At 39.3% G+C, this 16,342-nt stretch overlaps 1 protein-coding gene across 1 annotated transcript; it reads right to left on the reverse strand.

Annotated features, from left to right (window-relative positions):
* Positions 1-4,873: 4,873 nt before the first annotated feature.
* Positions 4,874-15,408, reverse strand: LOC141764231 (uncharacterized). The gene is made up of 6 exons (XM_074629261.1): positions 15,091-15,408; positions 10,433-10,477; positions 9,998-10,042; positions 8,739-8,886; positions 7,651-7,812; positions 4,874-6,138 (listed from the first exon to the last, which is right to left on the reverse strand). Exons 1-6 carry the CDS (start codon positions 15,139-15,141, stop codon positions 5,024-5,026), a joined length of 1,566 nt encoding a protein of 521 aa, XP_074485362.1. The 5' UTR covers positions 15,142-15,408; the 3' UTR covers positions 4,874-5,023.
* Positions 15,409-16,342: the final 934 nt, after the last annotated feature.

The following is a 16,342-nucleotide window of genomic DNA, read 5'->3' on the forward strand; positions in this document are numbered from 1 at the left end:
ATCAGAAATCTCTATGCTATACACCAAGATACAAAATCAACTTGATATTCATGATGACATAAAAATGCTTGGATATTTATATCGACAAATATCATGTTAACAAATACCAACGACAATCAACTTTGGCCTCATAATAAGCGACAATGATTTAACAGCACAACAACACGGCCGACGATAAACTCTCTCTCACATGCGTACGACACACTGAAGAGCTGCAGGTAGAATTGCACAAGGAAACCCTCAAAGAACACCACACTGTGTAGCAATATTAATCTGAACTACTCCACGTACAATCACATATAGATACTTCTATAAATCCTGCCGTCGCATAGCTGCAGGAGTAAAAGGAGAACAATTTGTTTCCCGGGAGACAAACAGTCTTGAATAATCCTGAACCAACAGGGTTTGATGCTTTGTTTTTTTCCTGGCAAACCAGTTCAGCCTTACCAATGTGGGCTCTGTGTTTTAATTCTTAAATTCTCGGCATTACAAAATAAAGTCAGTACAAATATAGAGTAAATACTATCTTGATAAGGAGAAGTAAACAGTCCTTTGCAGTCAAAACTCAGCGAGGTAACAGTCTTATATCAGGCCTTGGCCTTCTGTGGCAATGAGGGTAGAGTTTGGGCATTTTGTCGGTACTAGCTGCTGACAAAGCAAAAAGAAAATCACACTAGTTCTATATACACTGAACTCAGATCAGTTTGGCTTCAATGTAAAATCAGAGCTGGGCTTAAACTAACCCCTGTTTGAGCCTCTTGTGTGTTACGATTACATTCAATTCACAGAGCTAAACATCGGTTTGAAAAATAAATACCTGAAAAATCCATAAGGTCATTTATCATCACTTTCAGATTCAGAAAGGAAAACAATAGCCATTGTAATATTACAATCTCTCCTGTGTATGATATTTCCTATTGTTTAGTATGACATAAGAAAATATACAAATTCATATACGAATGAATACATTGATGTCCAAATTAAAATGTATACAAATTCATAAAGATCAGATCCAGAATGCTGCACATACATTTTTAAACAAAACTACAAAAAGTCTAAAAATAATTTTCACAATTAGATTTTGTAGACCTTCATGTCTACAATGAAATTCATCATTTACTGACAAAACATGTACTGTATGATACTGAAGAAATCTGAATAAATAATTAAATAAGCAATCTTGCCCTCTTTTTCAGGCGTGTGAGACAAAGTTAGCAAATTTAAACACATAAAAATGAAACAACCATTCTAATTTTTAGGGCTGCCTCTTAGTGGATTAATCGTCTAATCAGTCATTTTGGGCTTAGTTGAATAGTCGTTGTTTATGTTTTTGTGATGACTTTAATGACTTGTTTCCAAGAAACTTATGAGCACATCTCTGGTAAACACAAGATTTAAAGTGGTGCATTTGTGTGATTCTTACAGATTTGTCGATTAAATCAACTAACCGATTAGTCGACAAAATCATATGAGTGTTAGTCAACTAAGAATTTCTTTGGTCGAGGACAGCCCTACTAATTTAAATCATTTCCATACCAGAATATTTCATGGTTTTGTTGAGCCATTTTATGGAAAATTGATACTCACAAATCATCATGGTATGTACAATACAAAAGAAAATTAGTGTCACTTTCCATTTCCCCCAAATCGCGCTGCTCACATACTGTATTGTTCTCCTCCTGAATATTTTTGAATGTGCATCTTACCATCTTTGGCCTCTATATAGACAAGACTAAACATATGATTAAAGGCCAAATAAATGCATTATTTTGTATGAAAATATAAAAACATAGAAAGGAACATCAATATAGAAAATGTAACAGATAAAAAACGTTTACATTTTGGTTCACATCGTACAAATGAAGCAAGGACATACGTTATTTCCAGCTACCGTCTTTGTGTGGACGAGGAAACAAGAGTTGCAATTTGGCTTTAAAATCTTTTATATCATATTTTTAATCCTAATGGACAGAGGAGTTCAGAGTAATGTGGAAAAAACCTTCAGAATAGATATTTTTTATAAACACATGAGGATGTGTGTTGACTCAGCAGAGATAACATCCAATGAGAGAAGTTGACCTACAGGAGAATAAATAGAGTCTATTATATCTTTATATTTTGAATTGTCACCTGGCGCCTGAATTTTGTGTTTTCTTTTACATAAATAAAGACATTTACGGCATAAATTAGTGCATAAAAAAAAACACATAGAACGCAGGAAATTAAGTGTTTGACGCTCAAAATTTCCTGGCTACTATTTTCACCCTGCTGGACATTGTATGCACTAATGGAAAACTCTTAACTTAACTCTGAGACCTAAATGTAATGACAACACACGAGAGGCACAAACTGGGGCTAAGGTAAAACCAGATAATCTGAGTTTGCACTTGGGAGAAACCTTAAGCCAAAGTCATTTAAAATACAGTGTTATGTACAATCACGGGCCTCTGCCCTGCACAGCTCACGGATCAGTTATAAAGAGGTAAATGTCTTTTTCACAACAGTTAATTTCCTATCAACCAGCATTAACTAGAGTAAGGAAAAAAGTGTGAATACTATTGCTAAATACTATTTTTGCTAGTCTCCCATGTACTGCGTACTGTGTATATTTTATAAAGAGACTGCTAAGCACTGCTAGAAAACGTTTGCCCATTTGATGTACGACTATACACAATTGACAGAAAACACACACACGCACACACACACTCGCATAGCAGCAGTAAACTATAGAATGCCTAACAGAAAGTCTATTTCATCTAGGCACCATATACTCTGATAAACATACATTAGCTAGAACTAATGAGAAAAAACTGTCCAGTCTTAAGCCGAAAAATGTACAGTAGCCAAAAGGCTTTAATGTTGACATGTTCAGATGGTGAACGGTCTCCGTCAGAGCATCGGTCATCTCTGAGACACACAAACCTGCGTGAACTCCCTATACACACACGATTTGTCTATGATAAATAAATGTATAACTGAACCGAGGCAACGTTTTCTCTCCGCAGAATAATAAATGAGTTGAAAGCTTTGCCTTCAGGCGTTAGACAATTAGCTTTGCAATGAGCCAAGGACACAACCAAGTGAACTGCAGAGACATTCGTCTCATAAAAACTGAGACAAACATGTACAAAAATGTGATTGATGTGACATCCTCTCTTTCGAAATCGTGTTCTATGCATTCAGTACATTTTGTACTGAGAATTAATGACAAGAGAGTACATGTGTGCTGTTCCCACTGCTAACACCAGGATCCACTACTGAGCATCAATGAAGGGTATCAACCTCACACTGAGGCAGAGGCTACTCTCTACTGACGGACACCAACTGACAAATGATTTTACATACAAAAAGATTTAGAGAAAAGCTGTCCAACTCTCAGAAGCGAGCACATGTTTAGCCACAGCAACAGAGGCATCACTCTGACTTTAAACCCTCACCTCGTACACCTTTGACATCTCACAAGCATTACTTGACTCGGACAGACATTACGATGGGCACTTCATTTCAAAGTGTCTTCTCAAAGCAAACACCCGGCAGATCGTATTGCCTCGCTGCAGTTTTGAACACTTTTTCCAGAGGTTTTCAGTCAAGCGGCATGCTATAAAATTCTCCGTAAACAATTGATCTTTTTGCTGCGATGCATAACCTTTTACATTCATTATTATCAGTGATGAGAGATTAGGCTTAAAGTTTCTGCCTTGTAAAAACTCAACAGTCCGTCCGTGGAGGAATCAGATTTACATTGCCTTGCAAAAATGGCAACGACCAACCGAGAACGTGTTCAAACACATCAAATCCAAAGTCAAACAGTTCATTATACAGTAGAATCATGTAACAGTCTGAAACAACAATGTATACTCAGAATACCGTTGTAAAGCTTTGCCACCCAAACGTTATAATTAATGTTTGCACTCCTTTTCCTTTAGGGACGCAACATAAGACACAATGTAGAAAACACACACTTCAGTTACTTCTTATTTCCTCTAAAACAGAGAGAAGTAGGCTGGTGAAAGCAACAAAACTCACCCTACAACAAAACCATATGTTCAATAGTGAACTCTTCAAAAGATAGAATCCAGTAAATTAAGATTATATAACGTCATTCAGACACAATTAGTTAGAGCTGCTCTTCTGAAAATGAATTGTTCCGTGATTCTTCATCATATACTTCTATAATATATATTTTATGTCAGTTAATGATAAACAGTCTCGTTCATTGCTGCTGGGATGATTTGAGTAATATGATTTATCAGGCAGCGGTTCCCAACCCTTTTGTTGTGTGACCTTTTAAAATGAAAGTATATATTTTTGTGACCTCATCACACATTGCATATGTCAAGACGCTGTGAGCAGGTCCACTAAAGATTGATTTTGGCTTCTCAGATTGTTTCATTTGAATATTTCTAAATGCCCAGAGAGGTAAAACTATCCATAATTTCACATACAAAAGCAAAGATAAGAGAAACATTAGCATATCATTTTCTATAGAAGAACTTTGTGTTTCTTCTTTCTTATGCTGTTAATCATCACAACCCCTCTGATTTATATTCTATCTATCTTTATCTGACCGAGGCCGGGAACCACTGACTTTTGTTTCAAGGCGCTAAAACGCTATTTTAGCAATGTTACGTCATGCAGAGGAAAGAGAGATGAAAAGTAAACGGTAGAGGGACATTGGGATGTTGACATCGAGCCACTGGTAAAAACGGATTTGGTTAGCATGTGGAGACAGATCATTTTCATCACTTTAAAGAAAAAGATATGCCTTCGCCCCAAACCATAAATAAATGAACTACAAAATAGGACTTTCAGGTGTCGGCTTCTCTTGGAGTTTCTCATTTGAATACAGAGAAAACAAGAGGATCCATTACTCATGCTGTCCCCAACCATTTAAAGTATGACCTACAAGACTTTTCTTCAGTGATTCAACTTTTCACCTACTGGTCTTGAACTATGAAGATGCTATTAAGCATAAACATCTCACTTTTTCCACTTAGTTGACTTTATCTCACAGGCTGTTAGCTTACGAGGACTCCACAGTGATGATGGCCTCGCCTGTCTTCTGGATGATACTAGAGGATGAAGAGACGTGGCCACGTTGTTCAGCGCAGTCGTCCAGGAGAGGCGAGTGAGCGGCGGCCTGCGCTCGGAGGGAACAGTCCACGCTGTCATGCAGCTCGTCTGCCCTCTCTTCCTTCACGGCCTCTTTTCCTCCTTTCCCAAAATGCCGTTCCTCTTCCTGTTGTTCCTCTCTCTTCACGTGGCAACGACACACCTCGATGCCCGAGTCACCGGTTAGCCGCCGATGCCGGAAATGATCCTCCTCGTCGTCTTCTTCTTCGTCTTCCTCCTCTTCTTTGTGTCGTTTTTGCTCCTCTTTCTTGTTGCAATGTGTGAAAACAGCCACGTTTGAGGAGAACAGAGCCTGTTTAGGGGGAAACAGAGTGGGCCTGGTGGATGGACCACAAGACGGGGCCTCTTCTTCTTTCTCTCTCTGAATGGCCACCGCACCAAGTGGGTCTAAGAAGAGGAGAGGATGGACTTGACCAGGAGAGAGGGAAGATAACAGGATGAGGGGAGAAAGTGGGAGGCGAGAAGGGTGTGCGGGACGAGAGTGTAAAGGAAGCGAGAGTGGTGGAGCTGAAGGCGAGAATCCTTCACTGCCATTAGAGGACCGTCTCTGTACGGGTATAACATCTGGAGTGGCCGCAGGTATAACATCAGGTGGAACTTGTGACGGAGGTGTCGGGGAAGAAGTTGGTGTGAAGTTGGCCCCAACCCTCGGCATGACGGCATAGTCGCCCCCTGCGTCACTGGGCGTGGAGATGTGGCTGCTGTCATACGTCTCGTCTGTCACCTGGACAGAAAAGGAGGTGCTGCAGGGGGAAGTGAGGGAGCACGACTCGCAGGAGCAGCTGGTGTAGTTGTCAGAGCTCTGGGAGGAAGTCAGGCCACTGGGGCCGGGGCCCAGATAGGGAGGGCAGGGGTGACGGTGGTGGTGATGATGGGAGTAAGAGGAGCTAGGACCCCCCATGGCACCTCCCTGCAGGGCGAAGACGGAGCTGTAAGGCGGAGGAGGGGTGCTGGGCTGCGCCGCCACCTCCTCGTAGGACGGCAACTTGAAGGAAGCCAGAAAACCTGCGACAAAAGAAATATCACATATCAGCTCAAATGTGCAGTCTGCTACCTGTTAAAGGATAAAACTGGAGATACAGTATTTTAGAGCTGCAGCGATTAATTAGTTGTCGACTATTACATTTATCGTCAACTATTTTGATAAGTGATTAATCGGTTTGAATAATTTTTTAAAGAAAAAATTCTCGGATTCCAGCTTCTTAAAAGTGAATATTTCTGTACTCCTCTATGATAGTAAACTGAATATCTTTGAGTTGTGGACAAAAAGAGACATTTGAGGACGTCATGTTGGGCTTTGGGAAACACTGATTGACATTTCTCACCATTTTCTGAGATTTCATAGACCAAACAACGAATTAATTATTTTCATTGTCGATTGTCGAGCCCTACAGTATGCAATATTTTTCCTAATGTATATTATAATAAAAAATAAATAACAAAATTAAAATAGTCCACCAAATGCACTATTTAATGTTAGTCTGAGTGACGTTTGCTAAAAACTACAATGCCCAGCTGAAATTACTTTTTTGAAAATGAAACTTTTTAACTTTTCTTTGCTGCATGGATGTTGAAATGAATATAGACATGTTTTCTTTTATTTAATAGTTACTGATTGATTTAATATATGTTCATTATTTAACGGTTCTGTTGCTGTTACAGAGTGGAGATAATTGTATTGACCATAATATGTACCTTGTGGGGTGCAAGGGTCAAAAATGGTTGCTTATACTATTCAGTATTTTTTTCAAATGGACCCCAGGAAGACTAGTTGTTGCTGAGAAAACAACTAATGGGGAAACAAATAAAACAACAAAACTGCAGACACCATCTGAATTATGGCTGCACAAATAATCCAATATTAAATCGTGATCACGATTTTGGCTTTCCACAATTAAACGAACATGATCTACTGCAATATTGACGTTTAAAATTTGTGCTCCGCTCATAGAAAAGCTGGATATCAAATGAAGCGCTCCCTAAACTAACAGCCAGCCACCAGAGGGCAATCGAGACGTTTCGGTTTCACTTTTGGGGAGTTGCAAATTCACTGAATTCAAATGAAAAAGAACCTTATTTTAAGTCTTATTTTGATGCAAAGATTATATTAGCAGGAATGTAGCACAACATGGAAGTGAAAGCAGCCTGTTGTGTTTATTCAAATGTAAAAGTGCAATAAAAATATTTTCCCCTTAATATCAATAAATAACTGATAAATAACCGTGATCTCAATATGATCAAAAATAGTAATTTTTCATTTTGGCCATAATCGTGCAGCCCTAATCTGAACGTTAATGTGTTTAAATTCTCTGTTTCCTCAGGGAAGCAGCACACTAAGGAAAACAGATATGTACGTTCTGGAAAATTGATTTCAATATATGAAATACTGTTTTAACTGTATTCAAGACACAAGTGTGATTTAAAAAAATTCTCAGACTCTGCATTTCCCCTGACAGTTGAGTTACACAAACAAAACCAAAATAAATATGTGAAATGAAATACCATAAATAAACTTACTGAGGTCCAGCATTGAGGAAGGGTAGTTGCAGGCTCCGTTATAGGCGATCAGGTTGATCTCCCTCTGTCTCTGCTGCTGCTGGATCCTCAGCTTGGCCCGGCGGTGGCGGTAAGCACAGAAACAGCTGAAGAGGATCAGCATCGTCCACAGCAGCCAGAACCCTGCAGAGAACAGGAAATTAACCCAACATCATTATTTATGAAAACAAAAGTTTTGTTTTGTTGTATAAAATTACATCTCAGATCTACTCAGGTTACATCGAGGTTTTGAAACGACAATAATGGTGGTTTTGGATATTCCGTCCCATTACATATAAATCATGTATGTTACTGCCGTCCATTTTCCAAAGCATATCGTAAGATTTTAGATTTATTTCCTATTTAATTTCAGTAAAGAATTCATATTTTACCATAGGTATGTATATATTGAAAAGTCAAAAGCCTTCTGGTTGGCACATTCAAGGATAGCTCATGAGTGCTGTGTCTTTTAGTAGCCCAAAGTTGAAGTAGTAAAGGATAAATCCTTTGATGTAAACGTCATTATTAATTACTTAACCCTTAAACCCCAAAAATTAAACAAATGACATAATAACAACAATTAAAGGCAATGTGCAGGGAGCTGGGATAAGCCCAAAAAAGGGCTTAAGCATTACCGTTACCTAAATGTTATAATGCAATATTCATAATTTCAAAGATATGCAAAGGCTAAATATTTTTGAAATATGTTCTGTAAGACCACTATATCATTAAAAAGTGATCTCTGAAAGTGAGATGTTTGAGATTTTATGACCAAGAGTGAATCTCTGAATTAGAAAACAAATAAGAGATGAAATGATCTGGATGATATCCCATCCCACAGTAGGTTGTCTGGATATGTTGGTTGGATAAATCCAGTCAATGCAACAGACAACCAAAGTACTTTTATAACCTGTTCTTATTATGTTATAGGAATGTAAGTAAAATGTGATTTTTGTGTCCAGATGTTTCACTAGATACATCCTGGCAGGACTGCACAATAAGTGTGACAAAGCAGCCTTAGACCTTGTCTACAGAAACACAATGGAGAAGAGGTCAGTCGGTTGACTCACACCAGAGTTCATAGTAGTAGGTACAGCAGCCTGTCTCTCCGCAGCAGTGTCCTGTTTCACACAGGTAACCTTGATTGTTGTTTACCCCAGGACAGTACTTGGGACTGACAACAGGCTGGCTACCAGAACCCCCGTGATGCTTCACCACCTAGTGGACAAAACATGACATCACATATCACCACAGTGAAAGTAATGTTACCACGCAGAGTTAAAGTTGTGATGTTTGGTATGGCTATGGACAGACGACAGTATGAGCGTGAAAATTAATTCTCCACCATCGCAAAAATACTTTGACAAAATACTCTTGACCTAAGGTCCATTATATTAGTTCTAACGAGAAAAGCCATCTCCATGACAACTGAGCAAACTCCATCTGCTGATGAAGATCATGGGAGGTGGTTGAAAGCTCCAAAAACGCTAGTGGGTGGATCTTAAACCTGACTTAGCTAAAGGGTAGAGCTGCAACAATTAATCGATTAGTTGTCAGCTATTAAAATCGCCAACTATTTTGATAATTGATTAATCAGTTTGAGTAATTTTTTAAGGAAAAGAAAAAGTAAAAATTCTCTGTTTCCAGTTTCTAACATTTCTTTACTCCTCTATGACAGTAAACTGAATATCTTTGAGTCGTGGACAAAACAAGACACTTGAGAATGGCTTTGGGAAACACTGATTTTTCACATTTTTCTGACATTTTATAGACCAAACAACTCATCAGATTAATCGAAAAAATAATTGACAGATTAATCGATATTGAAAATAATCGTTAGTTGCAGCCGTACTGGGGAGTTTTGACCACTTGAGGCTGCACAACAAGCTGTAAATACACTACAAAACACTGACATGTTATGACTATACTGTGGCGAGTAATATTAGCATTCAATATTCACCACTACTGGATTGTAGCACTGATTTGTGAAATATCTGTCTCTTTAGCTGCTACATGCTACACTACGTTCACCAGCTAGTGTGGCTGTCTGCTGTTTGGTGCTGCGTGCAGGTAGTATACAGTGCTGTTATCAGAGCTTTTGGCTGAATAGAGCTGCCTGTGGTGGCTATAAACTGGGTTGATGTGAGCCTGAGGCTTTACCAAAACAGTAAAGTTAAACAGTGAGCTGAAAGATGCTAAAATGCCCCCTTTCACATCATACATTTAATCTATTGTTAACATAAAAATATTGATTATTGCAGCTTTAAGATTATTTTGTTAGTTTGTTTGGCAGCTACAGGTCAGGGTTGAATTTCAAAAAATCTCACACCGTATTAACTGTGCGCATGTCGGCCTCCTTCTGAGAAACAGCAACCTGAAATGAGAAATGGAAGGACCTCTGTGAATTTTACAGTTGCATCTTAATCATTAGCAAGTCTGTGTGAGGGAGTGAAGAAATAAACCCAGACAATAAATATTAAATAGTTGACACATCATTAAAAATTTTAATGCTTGGGGAGAACAGTGAGCTCAGACACTTCAGCAAAACCATAAACCACAATAATAATGCAGCAAGAAGAGGTTTCTAAATCTGTTATGTACATAGTTACCACACATGAGACTGAGAAGTGCTAACAAATAATTATGCATTACCATAGCAACCACTATGGTTACGCTCGGAGGCTTTTTTTACTCATGTGGACAATGCTTTATAGTATCTAGTGGTATGAAATGTTTAGTTGTGGTTGAAGGTCGAGCTCCCTACCGTAGCAGCTTCAGTCCCGTCCAGCCCCTGCAGGGACATAGTCATCTGGTAATACACAGAGAGGTACAATGGTTAAGAAGGAGCAGTAGAGAGAGACACGATACAATTTAAATAAACAAAAGATCGACACAATGTGTTAAAGCTGGCGAGGGCAAATGCTTCCTAAGAAACCAATTATACTGTGCTGTCATTCTAGTAATCAAGCATGACAAAAAAGGCCGTTTCCAGTCTGGTTACTCTACACTCCTGGCTTTTCAAGGAGCTGGGAAGGTCGACGGCTTTTTAACAAAACCTATTTCTCCTCTGTGGGTCGAGATAGCCAACAGCAGGCACCAATTCCCAGACAGACATTCTCCCTTTCTTTTTCCTCGTTTCTTTCAAACGCAACCATGAATACAAAAGGTACACCTCTAAAACTGCGATGAATTAAATTAACAAATTGTCTATAAAATGGCAGAAAATAGAGGAAAAACACCCCAATATGCATTTACAAAGCGCACGGGGACATGTTCAGACTGCTTGTTTGGCTGAGCAACAGTCTAAAACCCAAAGATATTCACTTTACAATTATTTAAAATCGAGAAAAAACTAAAATTCTAACATTTGAGAAGCAGGAATAAGCAAGTGTTTGGCATTTTGCTTGATAAATTAATTTGCTGATAAATCAGTCGATCATTTCTGTTGATTGACAAAACATTCAAACACTGATGAAGTCACATACAGTATATAAGAAACATCAGGTCGTTTTAAACAAATATCAGTTTTCTTTGTGGGATTTAAGTGTAGCATCTCAGCAGGCAATGAAACCTACAACAACCACACAGGCTGACCTACCTATAAGGATGGGTGCAAGCAAATAGGCACCATTTGTCAATGACCATAAAATGATTTGAGTCCAAATAGTATCTGCAGCGGAGATACATATGCGTTTATGCTACCCTGGTCCAGATTTAAAAATTCGGTGTGCCGCTCACGCTTCTGTAAATATCATTCAGGCCCACTGTGAGTAAAAGGAAAATATACCAGTGTGTGTGTGCTGCTGGATGTGGGGCCACTGTCAGAAACAATGTGGAGACACTGGGGGCTGCAGCCATGTAAATGAGATCTCTTTTGTTGACAGCTGGCTGCTGGTTACATAGTCAGCATAGGGAACAATGTTGGCTGCAGTGTGTTTGTGTAATGTACATGCATACATGCCAATGCACACACACTGCTATTAACAGTTTCAGGTAATTACAACTACTGACAATTTCCAAAATACAAAATGACAATGAGCCAAAATTTGACAAGCAGCTAACTCCACACGCTGCCCTGGGGTTGTACAAATGACAATAGTAGCTGTTAGTTAGCGTGGAGACATTCATATTTACTGCAGTATATCATATAGAAGTGTGCATAGTATACGCTTCTTCAACACCTCATGCATCCACAGGTTTATCAATATTGCATTACACATTACATGACACATTGGCAGAAGAGCAACGTCTAACCAAGGACATATGGGCGGAGCATGGGACAAACTATACATAAATAATGAGTTTAATAATGATGTGGCTATGATGAACACATGATCTTCACAGGCAGTTTTGCTGGGTACATTTTTCGATACTGAAACAACACTTCTAATACAATATATTTTTATATTTTTTTTTTTAATCAAGAAATATAAACGTGTTTCTTTACAAAACATTTTTTATCAATTCAACAAAAGAACAAATCAATGTACAAGCCAGGCAAGAACTTTGCCTTCATGAAATATTCTAAGTCAGAAACTATCTGATCAAAAAATAAGTAGAGTACAAATCTTAGCAAGCATACTAGCTTTGGGTACTTGATAGTTTTTAATACTCTGTGCTGCAGACACATTCCAGTGGATACCAAAAAAGTATCTGCAGGAGTCTTGGTTCATTAGTGACATCCCTACTGACAATCACCTGTTTGCTTCAAGATTCAACATGACTTCATGTTGGCTATTTTTCATTTACTTTGCAACAACTAATTATAGATAGTTATTACACGGCTTTGTTGAATACTCGCTTCTGATTGGTCAATCACGACAACCTACAGTCTGTTATTTCTCCATAACAGACCGTTGCTATGTGTAACAGACAAGTTGCTATGGACATAGTTCTAATGTCAGACTCTGGCGAACCATTTCTGTGTCAAATTATTGATTTCTTAAGTAAGTAGCCGTGTAATAAGTGGGATAATGTACAGCTAGCGGGTCATTGTTGTGAAATAAACCCCCGACAGGGAAATGCAGCACCCGACAAAAGCAAAGCGGCCCTGAATTATCACTTAGATAAGATATCCTGCAAACTGTGTGTTTGTTTCCGTGCAAACCACTTAATATTCTGCCACAACAAAGCCCAACAGAAAAAGTCATGCTGCATATCCAACTGTCAAATATAACATCAGTCATAAGTAAGCTTTTATATACTGTTGTGAAAGTCAGAGTCGAGGGTTTCAAGAGGGAGCTGAGTTCCTGTGGTAAGCCCACCACACGGCACAGAGTACACACACACAGGTGTGAAGAGATCATCAGACTTCCCCAGAGACCACGGACTAACCACAAATGATTTCCACCCCTGGGGTCCCACGGTTCTAGCATCACCACATACACACCTTCACCAACTCCATACTAGATAACATAAAGCCTGTGAAGAACATGCCGGTTTGTGTGACTGTGAGCATTTCTCAGCCACGTAAACCTAAGAATCATGAGTGAGGGGGAAACCGAATGGAGGCTGACTGTGAAAGACTAAAGATGTTAAATTATAAAACTGGCTTGAAAATCAGATGTAATTTAGGTGAAGTTAAGGCTCGTTGGACTTTGAAGAAGCAAACTGTGGTCATCATGAGGGTTTAAGAGAGACACTTTCATTGTCAGACGCTGCATCATTATATGAAGACATAAGAACCAAGTTCTTCATCAGAATGAAAATAAAATGCCAAGAACTTGACACACTCTTAAACCAAAACTAAAACTTTCTACGGACAAAGCTCATTCTCCGACTGTCCTTTTTTTAAATTTCTTGATGAAAATTATACTTTGGCAATACTGTACTTTATAATAACTATTCCACTAAAGCAATTTGATATGAAAACACCATTTTCTCTCCTCACAAGACTTTCACCATATAATGCCAGAGGGTTTGTGGTCAATGTTATTTTACGTGTCACAATGACTGGCTGAACATAGATGTCTCTTTCAAATAGATGCAAGCCAATGTAGTGTTCATTGTGGTATTATAAAATACAGTTGTATAAACCTAAATATTTCCGGTAAACAACAACAACAAACAACAGACTTGAAGGAAACATCAGTGTTGAGCCGGCAGTTTCCTGAATCAGCAGTATGGTCTTCTTCTGCTGGACAAGCAGCTATACATTAGATTTATTAGGCCATAAGGGTTTGGCAGTTAAAGCTCTTTAAATCACGCCTGCATAAATTAGAGTTAAATCCTTGGTGCATTACGGTAGATTTTGTCAGCTACTTTGCTTGAAACGGGATCAACTTAAAATCTAATTGCGTTTTCAACAACACAGGTCAACAAGTCACAAACTAGAATCAACAATATGTAAGTTATGACATTCCAAACCATATAGCTGCAGTGGTGCAATAAATGTCCTAAAAAATTTAAAATGTCAAAAGGAAAAAGGTGCAACAACTCAAGATGACGAAATGAAAAAGACAGATGGAGTGCATAACAAGTTGAGGCCACTGTTTGTCAACAACAACAACAACAACACAGGCCAACAAGTCACAAACTAAAATCAACAATATGTAAGTTATGACATTCCTTTAGCATTCCCAGAGAAAGTTCACTGTATGTCTGTGCTAGCCCTCTCAATTTAGTATTTGAATTCAGTACAGTATATTTAAAAAGTAAAATACTCCCATAATAGTCAGGACATTTTGTTGTGCATTAGAGGGTGCATGCTTCTAAAACCTATTATCAAATGTTGTGCATTAACTAGAGCATCACAGACATTGACTACAAGCAATCGAAATAGAAACCATAGCTGCAGTGGTGCAATAAATGTCCTAAACAAAATGAAAAATGTGCAACAAAAGGAAAAGGTGCAACAACTCAAGATGAAGAAATGAAAAAAACAGATGGGTGCATAACAAGTTGAGGCCACTGTTTGTCAACAACAACAAACTAAAATCAATATGCAAGTTATGACATTTCTTTAGTATTCCCAGAGAAGTTTACTGTATGTCTGTGCTAGCCCTCTCAATTTAGTATTTGAATTCAGTACAGTATATTTAAAAAGTAAAATACTCCCATAATAGTCAGGACATTTTGTTGTGCATTAGAGGGTGCATGCTTCTAAAACGTATTATCACATGTTGTGCATTAACTACAGCATCACAGACCAATATAGAAACCATATAGCTGCAGTGGTGCAATACATGTCCTAAAAAAAGGAAAAATGTCAAAAGGAAAAAGGTGCAACAACTCAAGATGAAGAAATGAAAAAGACAGATGAGGTGCATAACAAGTTGAGGCCACTGTTTGTCAACAACAACACAGACCAGAGTGAAGCATGTTGCTCTGCAGGATAACAGGAGCCCAGCTGTTGGCAGCAGCAGCAGTGTGTTTGTGTCAAAGCGAGAAGCTGTGTGTTTGTGTCTGTGTGGTGCATATTACCTCCTCAGCCTTCAGCCCGAGGCAGAATGTCAACGTTTTCTCTGGATCCATGGCGACAGATGAATACCAAGCTAAACAGAGAAAATGCAAAATGCAGAAAGTGAGATGTTATTCTGCTAAGACCCCATCACGGCTGCTGTCCCACCACACAGACACAGACACGGCCCCCATCCTCCATAGCCCGGACGGACGGACGGACGGACTGATGCTCCTCCCAGACTCCCAGACTCCCTGCACACAGGGCCAGACCAGTGTGTTGTTATGGATGGGACCGCGGAGGATCACGGTGCTGTCGTCGAGTGAGCTGTTTGCAGTAGTGAACTAAAGCTGTTTTACTCTTTGTGCTCGTAGAGAGAGAGAGGGCTGGAGCTGTGCATGATGTCATGCTTCCTCCAGCCCCTACAGGACTTGTATGGAGAAGCAGCGGCTTTGATTGGCCGGGGCTCCCAGCAACAGTCTCAGAGAGGCTGCTGCTCTACAGGGCTTTATATTATATCCACACACTGTTTATATCCACACACTGTTTATATCCACACACTGTTTATATCCACACTCTGTTTATATCCACACACTGTTTATATCCACACTCTGTTTATATCCACACAGTGCTCCACTGCTGGTTTATTCACTATATTGCTGAGCATAACACAGTAAACACTTCTGTGTTTTTTATGATTGTAGTGAAACAGAACCATGATATTTAACAATATAGTTGTACACAAAGGTTAAAGGGACTATTTGTAACTTTCAGAAATGCTTGTTAACAGCGACCCCTGTGGCCGTTAAGTCAACCAAAGTCAGCGTCCTGTTGCTCGCGCTTGTGCTCGCTCTAAATAGACATGAACGAGCATCGCTCAAAACAGTGAGGCGACACACGTCAACTAAAACCACAATATCACTCTATATGTCAGCTGCTTGGCAGTAATGTTAGCTGACCAGACGAAGGTCTCTCCATGAATCAATGCTGATCCTAGTGTTGGCTTTTCCTGCCTCAGCCTCCGGGGCTGAAGCAGGAAAAGCAGGTCGGTGCCGGGGCTGAAGCAGGAAGAGAAACGTTATCGCCTCCCCACTGCGCCCGCAGGGAGACACCGGAGTTTTGGTCGGAGACGATAACGTTTCTCGCTGCGGAGCTCCGTCACTTCACAAGACACAGGAAACCTCTGTTGGTCTGGAGGAGCTGCAGCATTTATTTCTGCACAAACATCCACTGTACATTCACTAGATATTCTCAGAGCTGCTAACTCTCCTGCAG

Source organism: Sebastes fasciatus, chromosome 3 (genome assembly GCF_043250625.1).
Source record: "Sebastes fasciatus isolate fSebFas1 chromosome 3, fSebFas1.pri, whole genome shotgun sequence".
Lineage (NCBI taxonomy): Eukaryota > Metazoa > Chordata > Actinopteri > Perciformes > Sebastidae > Sebastes > Sebastes fasciatus.

Bases quoted from the DNA above. Each gene is read 5' to 3' on its own strand.
- LOC141764231 (XM_074629261.1), bottom strand. From the start codon at position 15,141: ATGGATCCAGAGAAAACGTTGACATTCTGCCTCGGGCTGAAGGCTGAG. The intron at 10,478-15,090 runs GTAATATGCACC...GTGTATTACCAG, and splicing joins TCGGGCTGAAGGCTGAGGAG to ATGACTATGTCCCTGCAGGG. The intron at 8,887-9,997 runs GTGTGAGATTTT...TTTGTCCACTAG, and splicing joins ACATGCGCACAGTTAATACG to GTGGTGAAGCATCACGGGGG.